This window comes from Festucalex cinctus, chromosome 1 (genome assembly GCF_051991245.1).
Source record: "Festucalex cinctus isolate MCC-2025b chromosome 1, RoL_Fcin_1.0, whole genome shotgun sequence".
Lineage (NCBI taxonomy): Eukaryota > Metazoa > Chordata > Actinopteri > Syngnathiformes > Syngnathidae > Festucalex > Festucalex cinctus.
This window is the reverse complement of record NC_135411.1, coordinates 11,512,267-11,531,900: the sequence shown is the minus strand read 5'-3', so window position 1 is coordinate 11,531,900 and position 19,634 is coordinate 11,512,267. Positions and strand designations below refer to the sequence as shown.

At 41.2% G+C, this 19,634-nt stretch overlaps 1 protein-coding gene and 2 long non-coding RNA genes across 3 annotated transcripts; 1 reads left to right on the top strand and 2 right to left on the bottom strand.

Moving 5' to 3' along the window:
• Positions 1–90: 90 nt before the first annotated feature.
• Positions 91–17,921, bottom strand: LOC144015883 (vesicle-associated membrane protein-associated protein A-like). Its single transcript, XM_077516326.1, has 6 exons — positions 17,713–17,921; positions 4,278–4,430; positions 2,734–2,837; positions 2,401–2,481; positions 1,931–2,146; positions 91–888 (listed from the first exon to the last, which is right to left on the bottom strand). The coding sequence occupies exons 1-6, from the start codon at positions 17,768–17,770 to the stop codon at positions 754–756; spliced, it is 747 nt and encodes a 248-aa protein (XP_077372452.1). The 5' UTR covers positions 17,771–17,921; the 3' UTR covers positions 91–753.
• On the top strand, positions 12,745–14,340 carry LOC144015889 (uncharacterized). Its single transcript, XR_013282812.1, has 3 exons — positions 12,745–12,954; positions 13,365–13,597; positions 13,878–14,340. It is a non-coding gene; the product is annotated as an uncharacterized LOC144015889 (long non-coding RNA).
• Positions 14,373–17,399, bottom strand: LOC144015894 (uncharacterized). The gene is made up of 3 exons (XR_013282813.1): positions 15,250–17,399; positions 14,795–14,881; positions 14,373–14,713 (listed from the first exon to the last, which is right to left on the bottom strand). It is a non-coding gene; the product is annotated as an uncharacterized LOC144015894 (long non-coding RNA).
• Positions 17,922–19,634: the final 1,713 nt, after the last annotated feature.

Here is a 19,634-nt window from a genome sequence, read left to right as displayed (position 1 = left end):
GTTTGGTGCTTTAATGAGTTTTGTACTGATGCTATAAGGTTATGGGTAAAAACCAAAGAGGAAGAGACTCATATGGAAAGCACTTTTTTTTTTTTTCAATTTTATTTTCAATGCTTAATATTATGGAACAGGATTCAAGAATGGAGACCCATTTCAGTCAATATTTGCCTCAGAAGGGAATAGAAGATTTGTGTATAATTAATAATAATAATAATAATATAAAGTCTGCATTGGTGGGTAAAGAATAGACAAATGTACAAGGAGGAGGCACCTTGATCCCCAACTGGACACGAACATTCCAAGAAGTAGAAGAGAAAGAAAGAAGTGATCCAGTGAAGGTGATGGAAGTTCTTGGTTTTTGTGTAAAAGGATTTCTTTAAAACAATTGAGTCCACACCAATTAAAAGCAACGGAAGAAGAGAGAGCGGTGGTTATGATTCACTTCCATTTGGACTGACATAACTTCCTGTCACATGACCGGCAGCCTTCCAAAAACAAAACAAAACAAAACAACAACAAAAAACTGAAAGAAAACAATCGTTGTCTTTGCCTTTGCGTTCTGGACGCGTGTGCGCACTTAACCGTGTGTGAAAGTAAAAAAAAAAAAAAAAAAAAAAAAAGTTAAAAGGCAGCGCCTTTGTCATTACACGCGTGTTGGCTTGAAGGCCCACGCTAGCGGTGATATGGCGGACGTCAACACAAACACTTGTTCGAGGGAAGTTGGGGCGGAAATGCCGCCGCCGACTCACAAGTCTACAAGATGAACTTCCCTAGGAAGAAGCCGATGAAGATGGCCGCGATGACCACCAGGAGGGAGGGCAGGGAGGCGGCTGAGTTGGCGGACATGTGATCCGAGCGCGCCATCTTCCTTATGCGAGCGCTGTCGTCCTGTGGGGGCAAGCACAAGTGCACAGACGTCAACTAGAAGATCTAGTTTAGTTTATTCATTTTTTCCTTTCGGACACATTACAGCTTACATCAATCACATACATCATTTGCAACATTGACATCCGAAAGAAGGCTTATTTGAGACCCGTCCCCATCGACCCATTACTATAACGCATCAGTCATATACATTATTTAGAATAGTCATTGATTTTTATCGTTATCCATCCCATACTATCCCAGGCACTGCTCGCTCAGTTCATCTTAAATGTCCGTGTGTAGATTGCGTCTAGTCCCAGTCATTTGCAACTAGTGAATCGTCCCCAGACGCCACCAGCAGGCCCACCCCACCAGGCGAGCAGCCAAGGCAAGCGCAATTCTTTTCTTTCACCAGTCGCGTCTTCGCTGACCTCGGATCAGCTTACACACGTTGTGGCTTCGAGAAGAGTAGATCGGCTTGCATTCTGCCCATTGCTTTCAAGCAATTTTTGCCTCGATTCCGGCTCAGCTCAGCACACCACTGTTGCTAGCATCTTAAAGCAAGTGCAAGTGCAAGGGAATGTGTCTAGAGCTGTCAAAGTTAATTGATTAATCAAGTAACTGATTATTAATCGAAAACTATTTTAATAATCAAGTAATCGTTTGGAGCCATATTTTTTATTTAAAATTGTCCAAATCCTGATTTCAGCATATCAGCAGTAATTGTTCACTGATTTCTGTAGTCCTTCATGAAAGATGATTATATTTTGTGTTTAATCAAAATAAGACATTTGCAAACATCTGTTTTAACTTTTGGAAAACAATGACCAAACCGGTAGCATAGTACAGCATCAATTCCCCACCCCCACTTTTTTTTTTTTTTTTTTTTAATTAAATCACTATACGAATACAAAGTACTTCAAACACCAATCAATTGTTAATAAACAGTAATCAGGGGGAAAAATGCTTTTGTAATATACTTTAATGCAACGTTAAAATGAATCCGATTAGTCGATTACAATTGAATCATCGATTCTATAAAGTGACAGCACTAGATGCGTCTCACCTTTAAGTGCCGGTTCTCCTCGGCCATTTTGCTCATATCCGACTGCAACCGCTTGCACTTCTCCAGCAACTTCTTCATCTCGCTGTCGTCCAATGAGGAGGCAGAGGCCGTGGTCATGGTGGTGGTGGCGGGCCCTGCTGCTGCTGTTGTGGGTGAGGGCGGCTCAGTCTTGACAGAGTTCATCACCGGGGCAGATTTGCTCACGTCCACGTCATTCTGAAAGTGGGGAGGGGAAACCCCTCAGTATAGCTAACCTTCCACACGTTGTTGACTATTTACTATTAATGCCAACAAAACATTGAAACCATGAGCAGGCATAAGAACGGGTCAGAGGTGAGAAAAGGTGAGGAGCACTTCGACCAAAATTTTGCCTGTTTATATTCTTCGGGACCTCGTCAAATACCGCAAGTTAGGGACATGCGGTTCAGGTCAAATTGTCAGTATCGGGGTATCGGTAGCCTTTTACTTACCATCTTATCGTTTTCCGAAGGCAGCTCAAAGATGCATCTCAACTTGGAATCCATGAGGTCTTCGGGTTTCGCGTCTTTCCACTGGCAGTGGCAGAGAGAAAGAGCAAAGTGGGGAATGTTATTCGCAGCTGGGAGCGCATGCCACAACCTAACGTGCAGGTCTTCAAAATATCATGAAATATTTCCCCACGTTCACTTGAACATGTTAAAAGAAACACAAGCTTATCTAGTACATCACAGTCCAGTCTCTAATAGTGCGTCACTGTGTTTTTTCTGCCCTCTGGTGGCAGAAAGGGTGCAGTTCAACCATCACACTTGTTGCTTCTTCCTCACCAAAGAGTCCATGTCAGTGACGTTGGGTGGAGCGAAGATTGTCTGCACCATGAATTTGTGTTTGCTCTTCTCATTGGGGTCGTAGTCAAAGGGCTGTAGCATAACTGAGGAGCGACAACAAAACACACAGTTAAGACATTTGAGATGAGCTTGTATATTGGGGGAAAATCTGATTCAATGGGACATAGCGCGGAAAATTTACTTTTTAATGGCTTACGAGCAAAGCTGAGTCTTAGAGTGATAAAGAATGATACTAAACCTAAATACTTTGGATCAGTCCATTTCTGAAAACGTGTCTATAAGCAAGACTATTTCTAATTTACATAACAACCAGTCAGCGTTTGCTCAAAATGTTCAGTTAACTGCGAGAAGGAAAAGGAAAGTCAGGGAAAGCCTACTAGAACCTCTGAACTTTTGAGATTAATCAGCGGCACCTGAAATGGTAGCTGATGACGTTCATGCACCATACACACACAGTAATGACTCCACCTCGTTAAAATGCTTTTATTGTCTTTGTTGAGAAAATTCTCACCAGTCAGTGTTGGCACAAAACTTCTGACAGAAGCAACACCACCAAAGTAAAGAAAATGCCTACAAGAACATTTTAACTGTATTTGGTGGAACTTTTAATTTGGGGTGTGCTTTTAAAAAAAATAAATAAATAAATGATATAGCAATATCTCGGGGGAGGATATTAGGAGAATAAAAATGGGCTAACTTCAGCAAGACAAGACGTGTGTGTAATTAAATGTACTATAATTCTTAATCAAGGGCTATTTTGATGAAAGAAAGTAAAAAATATTAACACCTTGGAACCATTTTAAATTGGGAACAAAATGCATTAAATGTCTCTGAAAAGGGAATTAGTGGCATAATGCAAACTACAACAGAAAGTACTTGAAAATGGAATCGTTGAAAATTTGCTAAACTGTGAAATCAAATTTTATCTTCTGGAGTATTAAAAGCTGTTCTAATGTTCTGTTACATCCAGATGTTATTGTGAGTTGTAACTTTGCACAAGTGGCAGAATGCTGGATGGGTGGTTTACAAGATATGTTTACATTAGCTACCAACTACTTAATTGTAGCCATTAAGCACAAACTATGAATGTTAAGTTTATGTTAAAACTGATTTAGAATCAGTATACATTATTGTTGTCTGGACAGGAATTATTTTCAAATAAATGAAACCTATAAAAGAAAGGTTTGTTGGGTTTATTAGATGAAAATCAATTAAAATTGTAATCATCCTGAATGACTGAAGAAAAAAAAAAAAAAAAGAAAAAAAAAGATTTTGTTTTAAATTGCCCAGCGCTAGTATTCAGCAGGAAAAAAAAAAAAACAAATAGATTTTGTTTTAAATTACCCAGCGCTAGTATTCAGCAGAAGAAAAAAAAAATAATAAATAAATAAAAAGAAAAAAAAAAAAGTGTATCCAATTTGTCCCATACTTTTACAATTTGTCAATATTTTTTGTATGACCAGCTGGTTTCACCAATCCCAACCAAATGGTACACTCGGTGGAGACATGCAAGCTTCACTGACCGGAGATGTTGACGGCAGCTCCCGCTTCGATGACGCCACTGTTGGGCCGTACACAATACCGGCGCGGCGCCGTCGTCTTGACTTTGAAACACACTCTTCTGTCCGAGGTGTTCTTTAGCTTGAGGTTGGTGGTGACGACATCTGTGAATGGACCTGACGCAGGACAGAATTACCAGAGCGGAGTTACAACCACAGACTGAGGGGTCTTGAGTAAATAAATTACATTTCTAGTGCTATAACATGTAAATTTCTGCTCCAAACTAATCATTTTATCCACCCATCCATCCATCCATCATCTAACGCTTATCCGGGGTCGGGTCGCGGGGACAGCATCTTTAGCAGCAAATCCCAGAATTCCCTCTACCCAGCCACTTCAACCATCTTCTCTGGTGGGATTCCAAGGCGTTCCCAGGTCAGCCGCGAGACAGTCTCTCCAGCGTGTCCTGAGTGGTCCCCAGAGCCTCCCGCCGGTGGGACGTGCCTGAAACACCTCTCCAGGGAGGCTTCCAGGAGGCATCCAAACCAGATGCCCGAGCCACCTCAGCTGGTTCCTCTAAACGCGGAGGAGCAGTGGCTCGACTGAGTCCCTCCCGGATGACCGAGCTTCTCACCCCATCTCAAAGGAAGAGATCACCCTGCAGAGGAAACTCATTTCGGCCGCTTGTATCCAGGATCTTTTTGTTTCCGTCACGACCCACAGCTCGTGACCATCTGTGAGGGTAGGAACGTAGATCGACTGGTAAATCGCCTTTCAACTAGGCTCCTTCTTCACCAGAATAGACCGATACAGAGACGCTGCACCGATCCACCTGTCGATCTCTCGCTCCATCCTACCCTCACTTGTGAACAAGACCCCAAGATATTTGAACTCCTCCACTTGGGGCAGGATTTCATCCCTGACCCAGAGAGGGCACTCCACCCGTTCCCGACTGAGGACCAAGGTCTCGGATTTGGAGGTGCCGATTTTAATCCCAACCGCTTCACACTCTGCTGCGAACTAAGAGTTGAAGATCACGGCTTAGAGAAGCCACCAGCACCACATCATCCGCAAAGAGCAGAAATGCAATGTTGAAGCCACCAAACCGGACCCCCTCAACACTTTGGCTGCACCGAGAAATTCTGTTCATGAAAGTTATGAACAGAATCATGGGTCAACCTTGGCGGAGTCCAACCCTCACTGGAAACTGTTCGACTTAACTGCTATTGCTAACCAACCTCTGACACCGGTCGTAGAGGGACCGAACAGCCCATAACAGGGGGCTCGGTACCCCATACGCTCGAAGCAAACGGTCGAACGCCTTCTCCAAGTCCACAAAGCACATGTGGACGTGATGGGCAAACTCCCATGCATCCTCGATGATCCTGCCGAGGGTGTAAGAGCTGGTCCACTGTTCCAGAGCTAGGACGAAAACCACAGTACCTCCTGAATCTGAGATTCTTCTTCGCAACGGACCCTCCTCTCCAGCACCCCTGAATAGACCTTACCAGGGAGGCTGAGGAGTGTGATACCTCTAGAGTTGGAACACAGTCTCCGGTCCCTCTTCTTAAAAAAGGGGGACCACCACCCCGGTCTGCCAATCCAGAGGCACTGTCTCCAATTTCCACACAATGTTGTAGAGGCATGTCAACCACGATAGCCCCACAACACCCTGATCCTTTAGGAACTCCGGGCGGAACTCAACCACCCGCAGGACCCGGCCACCGAGGAGCTTTCCAACCACTTCAGTGACTTTGACCCCAGAGATAGGAGAAAGCCCACCTCACACTCTGCTTCCTCGAAGGAAGATTTGTCGGTGGAATTTAGGAGGTCTTCAGTTGACAGATGATGGTGGTGGTGGTGATCAGTTGACAGCTCCGCCCCTCTCCACCCGAGTGTCCAACACATGCAGCCGCAAATACAATGACACGACTACAAAGTTGAATCTCGATCATTGAACTGTGGCATAGGGTGTCCTGGTTCCAAGTGCACATATGGACACCCTTTTGTTTGAACATGATGTTTGTTATGGTTAGTCCATGGTGAGCACAGAAGTCCAATAACAGAACACCGCTTGGGTTCTGATCAGGGGGGCCGTTCCTGCCAATCATGCCCCTCCATTGCCCACATGAGCGTTGAAGTCCCCCAGCAGAACGAGTGAGTCCCCAGAGGACCGCCAAGGTCCCCCGCCTTTGGCTGCCACTCGCTCAATGCGCACCCGACCCCTTTGGTCCCTTCCACAGGTGGTGAGCCCATGGGAAGGGGAATCCAACCCATGTTGCCTTTTCAGGTTGTGTCCGGCCGGGTCCCATGGCTGCAGGCCCAGCCACCAGGCCGGTCCTAGGAGGCATGTTGTCTGGGGCTTCATGCCCCTAGCAGGGTCACCCATGGCAAACAGGTCCTAGGTGAGGGACCAGACAAAGCATGACTCAAAAAGTCGCCTATAATGAATGTCAGTTTTGGATTGCGGTTTCCCATATTTAATCATTTGAAAACCATATTATTTACTCCAATTGGAACCATCTTTGGCCACTGTCCATGTTTACCTCGTGGACAAATGGATCAATGGTCAAGCAAAGGGATTCACTTTAACCTAAAACGGGACAAGTATAAAACCTTTTGCAACAACAACATACTACTAAAAACTCAAGTAGCCAAACAAGTATTCAATGGAATTAGCAGTTCTAAAAAGATCTGTTAGCAACCCGATGATTTCAATATAAATCAAAGAGTGGAAATTCAGTATTTCCAAGTGCAGTCATACTTAATAAAAATAAAAAATGTTGGCAAAAAGTTCAAAAAGAACTTCAAGAGCTCCCTCGAACTATAGTGCAACTCAATTAAGACAACGTGATTACAAGGAATAATCCAATCAAGGCTTGTTAGATTTGCGGTGGCACCGCTGGAAGACTTGTGTGAAAGGACTCCCAGCAGACAAGATGGAGATAAAAGCATTCAACTGACTTAAATGGATAGAACTGGATTAAAAGGCGGCCTTGATTGGGACCACTTGAATGATTTGACAATGCTGACAAGTCCTTTGGTTGTTACACACACATCACTACGATGAAAAGTTGACATTGATTTATGACAATGCCACCACACATTAGCCAGTTAAAGTACCAGATATTATCAATACGCTATGCCATGGGACATTAGAATCAGCTATGCTAACAGACATGACAATTAGCATGATGAGACCGGCCATCACAATCAGCTAGCTGGACTGTCAAACATGAGATTCAGCTATAGCAAAATGAACGTTATGGTGTACAGTCTTCCCTCGCTATAACGCGGTTCACTTTTCGCGGTCTCGCTGTATCGCGGATTTTTTTTTAAGTGCAATTTTGCATGTTTTTTTACAGTAATATACCCATTTTATAAAATTTATGAAGGTTTGAACATTGTCAATGTTTGAACAAGAGAGAAATGTGAGAACATGTAAATGCCTCAATGAGAAAAGTGTATAAATTGTGCGGTCGGGTATTTTAGAGCCTTAAAACATTTATAAGAGTTGTAAAACATAAAGCTAACTACTTAGCGGATTTCATTTATTGCGGGTATTTTTTGGAACTTAACCCCAGCGGAAAACGAGGGAACACTGTATTCACAACTGGGGCGAAATGAACTATTCGTGTGATGTGATTAAATCTTAATGCAATGTGAAAATAGGTGCAAATTCATGCCAAGTAATGCCAAAGTCAGGCGAAGTATAAAAAGTAGCTTGATTTGAAAGTGTATAATTCCTAAACACATGATGCCTCGTGACAGCCAATCACCGTTGTGGATATATCGTGTTAGTGCTGGGCATAATGGAAAAATTCTATCATGATATATAGGCTATTTTATATCACGATTAGGGCTGCAACCAACGATTATTTCAGTAATCGATTTATCTGTTGATTATTATTTTTTTATTAATTGATGAATCAGATAAAAGTTTGAATTTCCATCTCTTTTTAAAACCAGGACATTTTAAATTGACAGTGCACAACCATATTAATTGTGATTCAGTTAATGTTTTGGTCGGTGATTTGCTTCAGTTATTTTTGATAGGATTTTTTTTTGTATTTATTTTTGGTTGAGTTCAACTCAAGACTGACAAAATTAAATGTTCAAATAAAGAGATGGAATTTTTTTTTTCATTTAATTATCTGTTGTGTTAGGCTCTACTTTTTGAGAATATCAGCTAAAAAAAAACCAACTTGTGATCCACTACTCAGCTCTCAAGTCCCGTACTTTGTATTTGCCAGCATCATAAAGCACAAAAGGAGTTTAGACTGGATAGCGTCTTAATTTGGAAAGCAGAAGTCTGCGTCATGAGACTGCTCTTTTCCCGATTCCATGGCTAACTGTGCTGATTGAGTTTATAGTTTATGTAGTCCTAGCTGTTTTTCCAACATGTCATGACTCATTAAGACTAAATGCAGCTGGCAGAGTTAGAACCCAATTGGGAAGCGAGCTCAGTCACAAGATGATCAAGACCAAGTATTGATCCTTGTGTGGATATTTTACCGTATTGAGCCACAGACTCTCACAAGTAAGTCTTCATTTGCTCCGATAGTGTAGCCCAGTGGTGTCCAAACTCATTCCTCAATGGCCAGAGTCCTGCAGGTCTTGGATGTTTCTCTTCTCCAACACACCTGAAGCTCATCAGCAAGCACTGCATAAGCCTGATAACGATCCTGTTCCTTGGAACAGGTGCGTTGGAGCAGGGACACATCCAAAACCTGTAGGAGTCCAGCCCTTGAGGACCGAGTTTGGACACCACTGGTGTAGCCGATTCTAATGTCCGATAGACCAATATGTTAGCTTCTGGCGCTAGGAAAGTGTGAATTCCGTGTTTGTGCATGGCAGGTCGTAAGGTATTAAAGGCTGTGCATTAAGCTTGGCCAGTGGTGACAAAAGGCTACATTCACACCCGCTGCTCAGAAAGGTAAGACGTCAGGCATGACCCGCTTGGAACACACAAACATAGCAGTGTTATGTGCGCGCACACACACATTCCTGTAAATCTGTAGAACCTCATCAATGATGCTGTCTGTCGACGACAATGTGTGCTCGAAATACTCCCGGAAACTTGTGGATGTGTGATGACCACTGCCAAAGAGACGAATCACCTGCTCCCAATTAAGCACACGATAGATAACTTTTTATCAGTTTAAAAAAACAAAAACTAACTAAAATCTAAACCGATTAAGTACAAAAAAAAAAAAAAAAAAAAAAAAGTCACATTCTTTGGTAAATTGTTAAATCATGTCTAGACGTTACATATTTGTTCCATTTTAAAATTTTAAACAGCACGGTGCTGTTGCTGTCTTGTGCTAGTTTGTTACCAGAAAAACATTTCCTTTAGTTAAATGCAAGAAACCATTCAACATCCCCTTTCACCCTGCCTGTAAAGTACACAATTTTCCATCTTTCCTCCCATGATGCTGCTTTATACAAGATGCACCCACAGAAAACGTATAGTCCAGAATAAGACGAGCTAAATAAGAACAATGGAGGAAACCCGAGTCTCCGTTATCTACTTTGTCATGCTGGGTCGTCCCAGAGGAATCGGAATGCAGCAGCCAAGGGGAGAGTCGGGAGACTGTGGAATAAAAAACTGGAGCAAAGCACACTATGACCGAAATGATTTACAGTAAATCTGTCACAAACTTTAAATAACGGTGTTAATGGTTATGAGCTGCTGAGGAGATTCAACTTTCCAAAGAATTCCCATGTCACAAAAAAAAAAAACTAAATAAATGAAGGAGCAAAATGATTGGTCGAAGAGGATATGCAACTGCGATGAACTGCTCGTCTTAAAGTACCTGGGTGTCTACTGGGTGTCAGTCAGGAAATAAAGCGTTTCAGGGAAAACTGACATTCATTTCATAATTTTAAATTCTGTTTCAAGTTCACTGGACTTCAGTTTTAAAGTAATAAATACATATGTACAATTCAATTTCAGATTCAGTTTTGCAAAGCAATTATTAAAATTACACAAACAAATTCAATTTATGTAATTCAAATTCGGCTTTTCAATGCAACTATTCAAGTTTAGCAATTCAAATTCATATATAAATGATTCACATTCAGTTCCTGATGGCACATATTACAGCACACAGCTCTATATAATTCAATAAGTTTCAATTAATTCATAATAAGCATATTTATATTGTATTATTTAAACCTTTAAGAATATACAACTTCTGTGTCGTTACTTTCTTTCATGTTACATTTTTTTTGCAGTATAAAATCCAATTGAATATATAACAAATGACATTTTCTGTGAATCTTATTCAAGCCGTTCCTTAAGGAAGGATAACGTGAGGCACAAATGTGTGCAGCACGGTAAAAAGATTGATAGCTCAATTTAAGTTAGCAAAACTCAAAACATTGAACATTTAACAGTAGGGATGGGCGAGTACCGATACCAGGTATCGGGCTGATACCAGCCTTTTTTCAAGTACTCGAGTACTCGTGACGCAGACGAGTACAAGCCACCGATGGCAGAGAGGGAAGACGTTAAGTGAGTCCTCCTTGCCTGTAACTGGCGCTAGCTTGCAGCAGTTTTTCACCAAAACGTCAACGGTTTGGAAATACTTCAAAATTGTGAATCTTAAACTAAAAGAGCATTTTTGTGTTTTATTTTGAGCGTGAAGACTATTGAAGAGTGACTGTGCTGTTTTTTTTGTCAAAATTAAAGGAAATATATTTGTTTAAAAATATCTTTTAGTGATTTTTATTATTTGTCAAAATGTACTACTGGTATCGGTATCGTGAGTACTGAGGGTCTGAGTATAGGTATCGGTCTGAAAAAAAGTGGTATCGAACATCCCTATTTAACAGTTCAAAAAAAAAAAAAAAATTGATATGTATTTGTGGAATTTGAATTAGCCTGGCCCAGCCAGCGTCAGTGAACTTGAGGTGGCCCGACCAGTGGCGACCACAACATGACTGTTGGGCACCGTTTAAGTAGAACCTTGAACTTTTTTTTTTTTTTTAACTAATATGGTGCATGTGTGTGTAATACACTGGGCAGCATTACAGTAAAGTGGAAATAAGTCAGCAGCAGGTAGTGTAGAGTGGAAAATGACTAGTACAAAGTAGTCCATAAAAAAAAAAAAAAAAAAAAATGTAAAAAAAAAAAAAAAAAAAAGCACTGCGGGCAGAACTCAAGGCAACACATGGAAATGACTCCAACATAAATACACACACGGTACACCCACACTGCCTCCATCTATTACCTTACCCCGAGCTGACACCTTGGCTCATCTTGTTGCATGCCAGCCAAGTTTGGGTCCCCCGGGCCTGGTCTCGGTATAAAAATAGCAGGGGGGAAAAAATAAATAAATAAATAAATAAAAGAAGAGGGCTGCCCTCTTCAAGCTCGCTAGCGGAATTCCACATGGAGGACATGTTCCCTCAACATTGTATGAAAGTATGTTATTGATTGGTATTTGGTACATAGAAAAGTGGTGTACGAGTCCCTGTTGACTCATTCTTCAATTGACAGCATTTGCTTCATTAATTCAATCAGTGATGAGTTCGATTGGGTAATTTGGTGTTTGGATTAATTACGTCTATTGAGTTTAATCATTAAGTCTGACCGGACAACATGGATGCCGTGTGGCAGACTGCTAATCATTAAGTAGTAATTGAAGGTTCAATTCAGGGACACTCAATATTTTGGGGGGCCAATTTCGACTTGAGCCACATTTAAGCGTTCATCCAAAACTAAGTGACCAATTGATTGCAGCCATATTGTTAACCTTTAAATACCTTTTCAGTCATGTTTTGCAATCAAAAAGTGTTACATTTTGACTCAGTGGGAAACTGGATTTACAGTAGTCATAACCAGTGCAATTTCTGCAGCAGGGATCATCACTATATATATTTTTTTAATTTTATCTTTTATTTTTGAGATTTCTTTGCCTTGATGTCGGAAGACGCGTTTCTGCTGTTGCTTCTACCGCGGCTGCCACTGAAGCAGAATAACATCTTCCGGGTCAACACAACCAACAAACTCAGAACACATCCTATGACCTACGCTACCAATGCATGCTTGAAGTTTATCTGCTTGTACTGCCTGACTGCTTTGTGGCACACTGAATAACCGAACAGCACTTTTGAAAAACTGTCTGTTCCAAACAGTCGAAGTACAGCAGAGCGCGCTCGGAGTGTAATTCTGGATGCACATATATACAAGTAGAACGATGATTCTGGTTTCCAGGATACATTAAGACATGCACTCGCACTAGTGAAATTTTAATACATTTTTACCTGCACACACAGAGAAACTGGTCACAGTCTCAAGCCCTGTATACGATTCAACATAGTCTTAGATTTAACCAGCACAACTTTCGGGGGATTTATAGAAGCCTGAGTTCAACATGGCATATTAGGCTACTATAGGTCGCTTGCACATGTCGTCACTTCCGCCTCGAATTTGTCGTAGTCGCCATGCTGGGTGGCCTCCATTTACGTAGTGATTCGGTCTAACACTTATCTATCACGTTTGTTGTCTGCGTTTAAAATGGTACATTGTTGCTGCATCGTTGGCTGTTCGAACAAAGCCAAGGGGGAAAATGGTCGGCCTTTCTTCCGAATTCCGAAAATAACTAGGAACCAGGGCCTGGAGACAGAGGAGTGCGGACTCCGGAGGGAAGTCGTTACTTTGGGCTCGTGTGTGCAGCCATCACTTTGTGAGCGGTAAGCTTGTTTACCTTTATTTAATGCATGAGGATTAATAACGTTTCGACCGCCCATATATGGGCAAGTTGCTTATGTTTTGGATTCATGAGCAAGCAAGTTCGGTAGTACAAGCTGGCTAGCGGACGTTAGCCGAAAGCTAACATCGAACATTTTCACCCAAGTAGTGCCAGTGCAAAGTGTTTACTGCTGAAATTGGATTGATTAGTCTTGGGCTCTTAATGCCGATAACATGTTTTTTGGTGGCAAAATGTAAACTTGGAAAAAAGAGACAGAAGGGGGTGATGCAAGAAAACAGACCCCCGGTAGCCTACACATCATGCTAAAGAACTTATTCACGGCCACCCTACTGCGGCAAAATAACCAGTCTTCCATATTTTATTTGTTTATATATTTGTTTATTTTAACAGGTCGCCCTGCGCCCGTTTTTCTGTCCAATCATCCCGACTGGGCTCCAACATTAAAGTTGGGTCCCAAGTTACAACATCTATGTCTCAGCCCAGTCGGTGCCAAGATATGAACGTGCACAGGAGAGACAAGCAAAGAAAAGACGACTCGAAGTGGCAGAGAGTGTGTTGCAGTTATGCAGCCAGATGGCTCCAGTAACCTGTAACCTCAAGTACTGCTGACATCATTGACTCTGGTATGCCACTCAGAATTCATTACATGATATATTGTATGCATGAGTGAATGTATGTGTTTATGTTTGTGTGTGTACACGCACCTTATATTTTAGAGACATTTGGAAGTGTTTATAGAAATAAGTATTTGCCTGTAGCAATGTTCATACATTAAAAAATGCAACAAAATGTGTACATTTCTTTTACACTGACAAAAAAACTATACTACTGTACTATAGTAAACCTTTTACTGGTACCGTATTTTTTTGTGATCTTTTTTTTATTTTATTATTATTTCTTTAGGGATCTCATGCCACACCGACTTGATTGCCAATGACATGATGGAAACGAAGGCGAGCATCAAAGCATTGGAGGAGGACAACATGCGACTGTTTGTTTGGCGCTAATAAAGGCAGCGATTATACAAATTCTATTGTTGGGTTTGTTTACAAAGCTATACATAAGACAAATGACAGGATTTGACTCAATGTGCAATATGGTCCCTCTTAAAGTAATGGCATAAATCTCTATTATTTCTAAAAGCACAAAAAATGAAGTGAATAATGATTAGATGTAGTAATTTCAGGGATAAAATTGAACTGTTAATTAATGTATTTATTTTAGCACAGGTGCCTACCATCCTGATGACGGTATGATGTAATGTTGATGGGGTACGCAATGACTTTCATTATACTATGTACAGAGGAAAAAGTTGCTCTCTTTTAAATTTGTTTAATGTAAGACAAGTACCAGTACTGTGTTTCAGTTTTCCCAATCATCCTTGTTTCACACTTGTCACAAAACCACTGTCCTTTTGGCAGTCTAGATTGGCACACTTCAAGTGATATCATTTGATTTTACAATCTGCTGCAGCACAAAAAACTACTTTATTCCGCATCTTTGAAGTACATGAGCAAGTGGTAGGTGACAGCGGCTGAGCAGGAACACTGGAAGTCCACTGCTGATCTAGTAAATGCTCTCCCGAGCAGTTCAGGTAAGGAGGGGACTTTGGGAGAAAAAAAACTCTGGCTTTTCCAGCTGGCCAAAACGAGCGATCTGGCTGGACTCGCTCAATCACACTTTGTCCACACCACAAAGTCGCAGAAGTCCCGTCCAGTTAAACTCATCTGTGCCTGAATCTGAAAATATTACAAACATTGTAATGAAAATATGAAACATGGAATTAAATAAGAAACTACAAAAAGTAAAGCCATACATACCTGGTAATAATATTGGTGTTGTCGTGACAAGTGATGGGAATTGTTGCCATCCGGCACCAGACAGAAATTGGGTGTTGTGACAGCCTCCTTAACCGTGAGATCATAAGAAAAGCTGTCAGTATGCTCAGTAGTTCCATGAACACGTTTTATTGTACTGGAAACTGAAACTAAAAATATGTCCTCTGAGAGTGGTTAACCTTAACCATTTAGAATAAGTTGATTAAGTAACATGTAACTAGTGAAAGGGTAGCATTAAATTTAATTAAGCCACAGGGAGGCTGTGCATAGTTACTTTTTATTCTTATACGCTCTGCCATATTTGCCTGTTATAAAATGATTAGAAAAACCACATCAGGTAAACCCAGCTGTGCATGTAAACACAATGATAACAGGAAGCCTGAGAACAAATCAACATTTTTGTGTGCAGAATTACCAACACCATGTGGTTTACTTACGTGCAACAGCAACAGTTTCTTCTGATGCGATGTTAAAGTTTACACTCTGTATCCACCCGCTTACAAAATAATTGTAAGCCTCCAGGGATTTGTTGGCGTGTTATGGAGCATGTTGTCAACACGAGGTAGTGAAAAATGTCCAGAGAAGTCACATTTGGCCAGCAAGCTTTCTCCGTCAAAAAAAAAATCACCCTTGGTCAGGACGTAATTAGGATCAATCCCACCACACAGAGACACCTTCTGCCTGTATCGTTGTTTTTGATCTTCCGGTAAATCGTGAAAATACTGCGTAAATGACATCAGGTTGATAAGCTCTACCGTGTAACTCACGAGTGTACCTTGTGAACCGGCGGACACCCAAGATGGCGCCCGAAGAAAAAACTCCCATGATGCATTACGATGTGCAAGCGACCTATAGTGAAAACTTTACAGCAAGCAGCAGTTTGGCAAAAAGTGAACAATTCTTCAAAAAGGGGCTTTAAAGTTGTTTCCAAGTTGAAGTTTATTATCCAAGCAAACAAAAAAAAAAGAATTAGGTGTATTTAAAACTACCACATAATTTTTCCTTAGTAAAGTTTGCTACCTTAACACAGGCTAAACTGGCATCAATGTTGCGGCAATTCCATCCATTTTCTGCCCCGCTTTTCTTCACTAGGGTCATCATGGGCATGCTGGAGCCTATCCCAGCTGTCTTGGGGCAGTAGGCACTCGGTAAGACACACCCTGAATCGGTCGCCAGCCAATCACAGGTTGTGGCAATTATAACTTTAAAAAACTTGGAACACAAGCAGTCGCAAAACGTGCAGTTACAAATCCTTGATCCTCGCCAACAATCGACTAATTTAATGGCAGCTTATTGAGCAGTTGCGCATGCCTTCATGCCTCTCCATATATGCATTATACCACCACCTGGAGGTTGTTAAAGATTATCATCTGCCACTGAGGGGACGTCGGTTCAAGCCCATCCCCAGCCACATGGCTGCGGTGTCCTTGAGCAAGACGCCGAAGTACTCCGAGGACGACGGAGGCTCAAGCAGCACTCTGCTCCTTAAGTCTTTAGATTCTATTTAATTTTGTTATCCGGTATATGCTCAAATAAATTACTTCAGCATTCGGCAAAACGTGCAAAGGTACTCCCCCCTCGCTAAATTAAAAGTAAAGGGGTCTGTGAAAGAATTTCAGCCCATACGAGGTTATAGATGTATCAGAGAAGGGGGTCCCGGAGTAGCAGACAAAATGAAAGAGTCAAGCAGACATGTTGAGATATAATCAGGTTATAATGTTTTACTCTAATTTGAGTCTTTCCTTGGATGATGTCACACAAAAATGTTTCCCAAAAGCGAGTTTTTTTGACAGGGGGGTAAAAAAAACAAACAAGCAAACTAACAAACTCTATTTCTGTGAAACCCATCATCGTATTTTCCAAATTCTGCCATTGCAATCAACAGTTTGTTATTTTGGGGGCACATTTCATTACATTGCTAAGCAAATTAAGGTACATTTGGTGAAAGATGATTGAAGATACAGGTGTTTAAAGTTATGAAGAATGGAACAAAGTAACCTTATAAGATTCTGGCACAAATAGGTGTTTTCCCAGCCAATAGTGTTATGTTCTTAACATTTGCGAATACTAATTGCAAAGGACTAAACATAGGTCTCGTATTTTATTCTAACATTTTCCTTACCCATGCTATAGGACATTTGACCAAATAACCAACAGAATAAACTAATTATAAAGGGTGGCAACATTCCCTGCAAGCTCATCACTAGAACACATCCATCAACATAAGCAACAGTTGGAACCAACAAATGTTACACAAGAGGTTAGGAGAAGGTGTATGTGTAGAAAGAAGTTTAAAAAGGGGTCGTTTAACACAAGCTAACACTTGGGCTAGCCTGCCTAGCCAACGATTAAATGACACATCACACTGAAGGCTAGCCAGGTGAAGCTAGCACAGCATTGCATGTGTTTTCACACTACCTTAAAGCTTGGGTGGCTTTGAAGTGAGCTGTATACAAAAATAATTAGCCAAGTTTGTTTTTCCAACTGTCAGTCACTTAACTAGCTCGCTATGGAAAAGTGTACAATTCCCATTGCACACAGTGTCATTCCATTAATAGAATCATTCAAACCATAATGAAAGGTGCTAGGCGGTGCTAACATTGCTACACGTACACTTCCAGCGACGTCAGCCTCCCCCGCGCATATCTCCGCCACCTTTGGCCGCCAGCGTGGCCTCGAGGCCCGGCAAGCCCGCGCCACCGCAGTGCGAGGAGGCTGCGGCGGCGGTGGCGGCCCGTCCGGTCCGCGGCTAACTTAAAATGGCGCTGAACGCTCGCTAGCTCGCAGCCTACGATGAGCCGCCGGAGCGAGTGTAAAAATACATTTTGAGCCCCGGTAACACACCGCCGCGAGTCGCCGGGACGTTTGTCACGCAACAGGCACGTTGCGGAGCACCTTACCTTTAAATTTGAGGTCGGAAGGAGGCTCGAGAACGAGGGCCTGGTCCAACTTTGACATTTTAGCTAAAGAGGAGGGGACGTGTGCGTGTGTGGGAACGGGTCACTACTGACTAGTGGAAGTCTCTGCTAGGATACTCTCTCTCCCTCTCCGCTGTGCACAACGCTGACGTGCGCGGGCATGTGGCTACAAATACACGAGCGCGCGCACGGCACCAGCTGCGCCGGTGTGTACGTACGTACGTACGTGCGTGCTGACGTACGCATGCGGCCCCAGCTGATGTGGTAACGGGCGCAGTAATCGAGTTATGCCCGACAAGGAATAAAATGAGAACCGTCTTTAATTCACCTAACGTGATTTGACTGTCTGCAACCCTTCACATATTTGTTTAAATTTGATGTAATTATAGTCTAAATTTTATACTATAATTACACTTTTATGGGCCACTTTATTTTAGACTAGACTCTAAAACCAAAGTGGCTCATAAAAAAAAGTCTCTACAACTATAAACTAACTATACAGCCGACACCGTATACTCACGGTTCGGTATCCGCGATTTTTTCCCCCCTCAACAGTTCTCCCTTTTTTTTTGTGGGTGGGGGTTAATGTTAAAAAACATACAGTATGCGTGCATATATTATATATACTCTACACATAAAAATATGAACACATTAAACATATTAAAAATTATTTATACTCTAAAACAAAATCATGCAATGAGAAAAACATTTTCAAGAATGTGCACATTTCGTGTACATTCTAGCACATTTGTAAACACAGTGTTACGTTCCAAAAAAAAATGCATGCAAAATTACACTTAAAAAAAAATCTATTAAACAGCAAGGCTGAAAAAAAGAGCGAGGAAACACTCTAAGTAACTATTACTAAATTTAAATAAAAATAAGAACCCAAAACACATTTTTTATATGTCTTTCCAAGATATTATGCAATGTTCAGTTAGATTGTATTGTACTCATAGATCAATGTTTATCATTGGGAATGTTTTCCAACAGTTGAGCTTCCAAGATGGCAGCGTGATGGGATGATGGCTCGGATGGCGACACATTCCAGGTTCTCACCATGTCAGGAGGTCAAACGCACTCCTGACATTTATGCTCCCCCCCCCCCCCCCCCCCCCCCCCCCCCCCCAGAGTTTCACCTCGCACAGGCCTGTTCCAGAAACTAACACGAACAAGGACGAATGCTTATGTTTGGATTGTGGAAAACAATCTGTCATGATAACCATAGAACAAGGAAATGAAACTTTCTTACGACACAGGAAATTGTACAAACAACTTCCTGATGTAAATCCATATACCAAGTTGTTGGTACAATATTGTCATTGTTCTCTCCACAAAACTGAGATTTTATTCTTTTCACTCGCAATTTTTTTGTCCCACTCACAAAATGGTTACTTTGGTCTTGTAAAATTATGACTTTTTGTAAAATCACAACGGTATTTTCCAATAAATGCACCTTTTTTTTTCACGTAAAATTCAGATAAAAAATTATTGGAAAACTAAGTGTCATAAATGTATAACATTTTTTTGCTTTCTGAATTATGACTTTATTCTTGCAAAACAACATATTTATTCTCATTATATAAAGACCTTCTCATAAAATCATTATTTTGATAAAATTACAACTTGACTTTTATAATTAAAACTTTTTCCCCGTATTGACTATTTTTTGTAAAATCACAACTGTATCCAAATCAAATTAAGACTTTCTCATAAAATTACAATTTTTTTGGTAAATTTAAAACCGTATTGTCGAAAAGAAAAAGTCACAACTACTCTTGCATAATTGAAACTTTTATATACTGTAGTGTACATTTATGACTATTCTCATAAAATTATGACTTGTTTTATTTTTATTTTGGTAGAGGGTTCTTACGCATGCCCGATCCATCACACCAGCATCT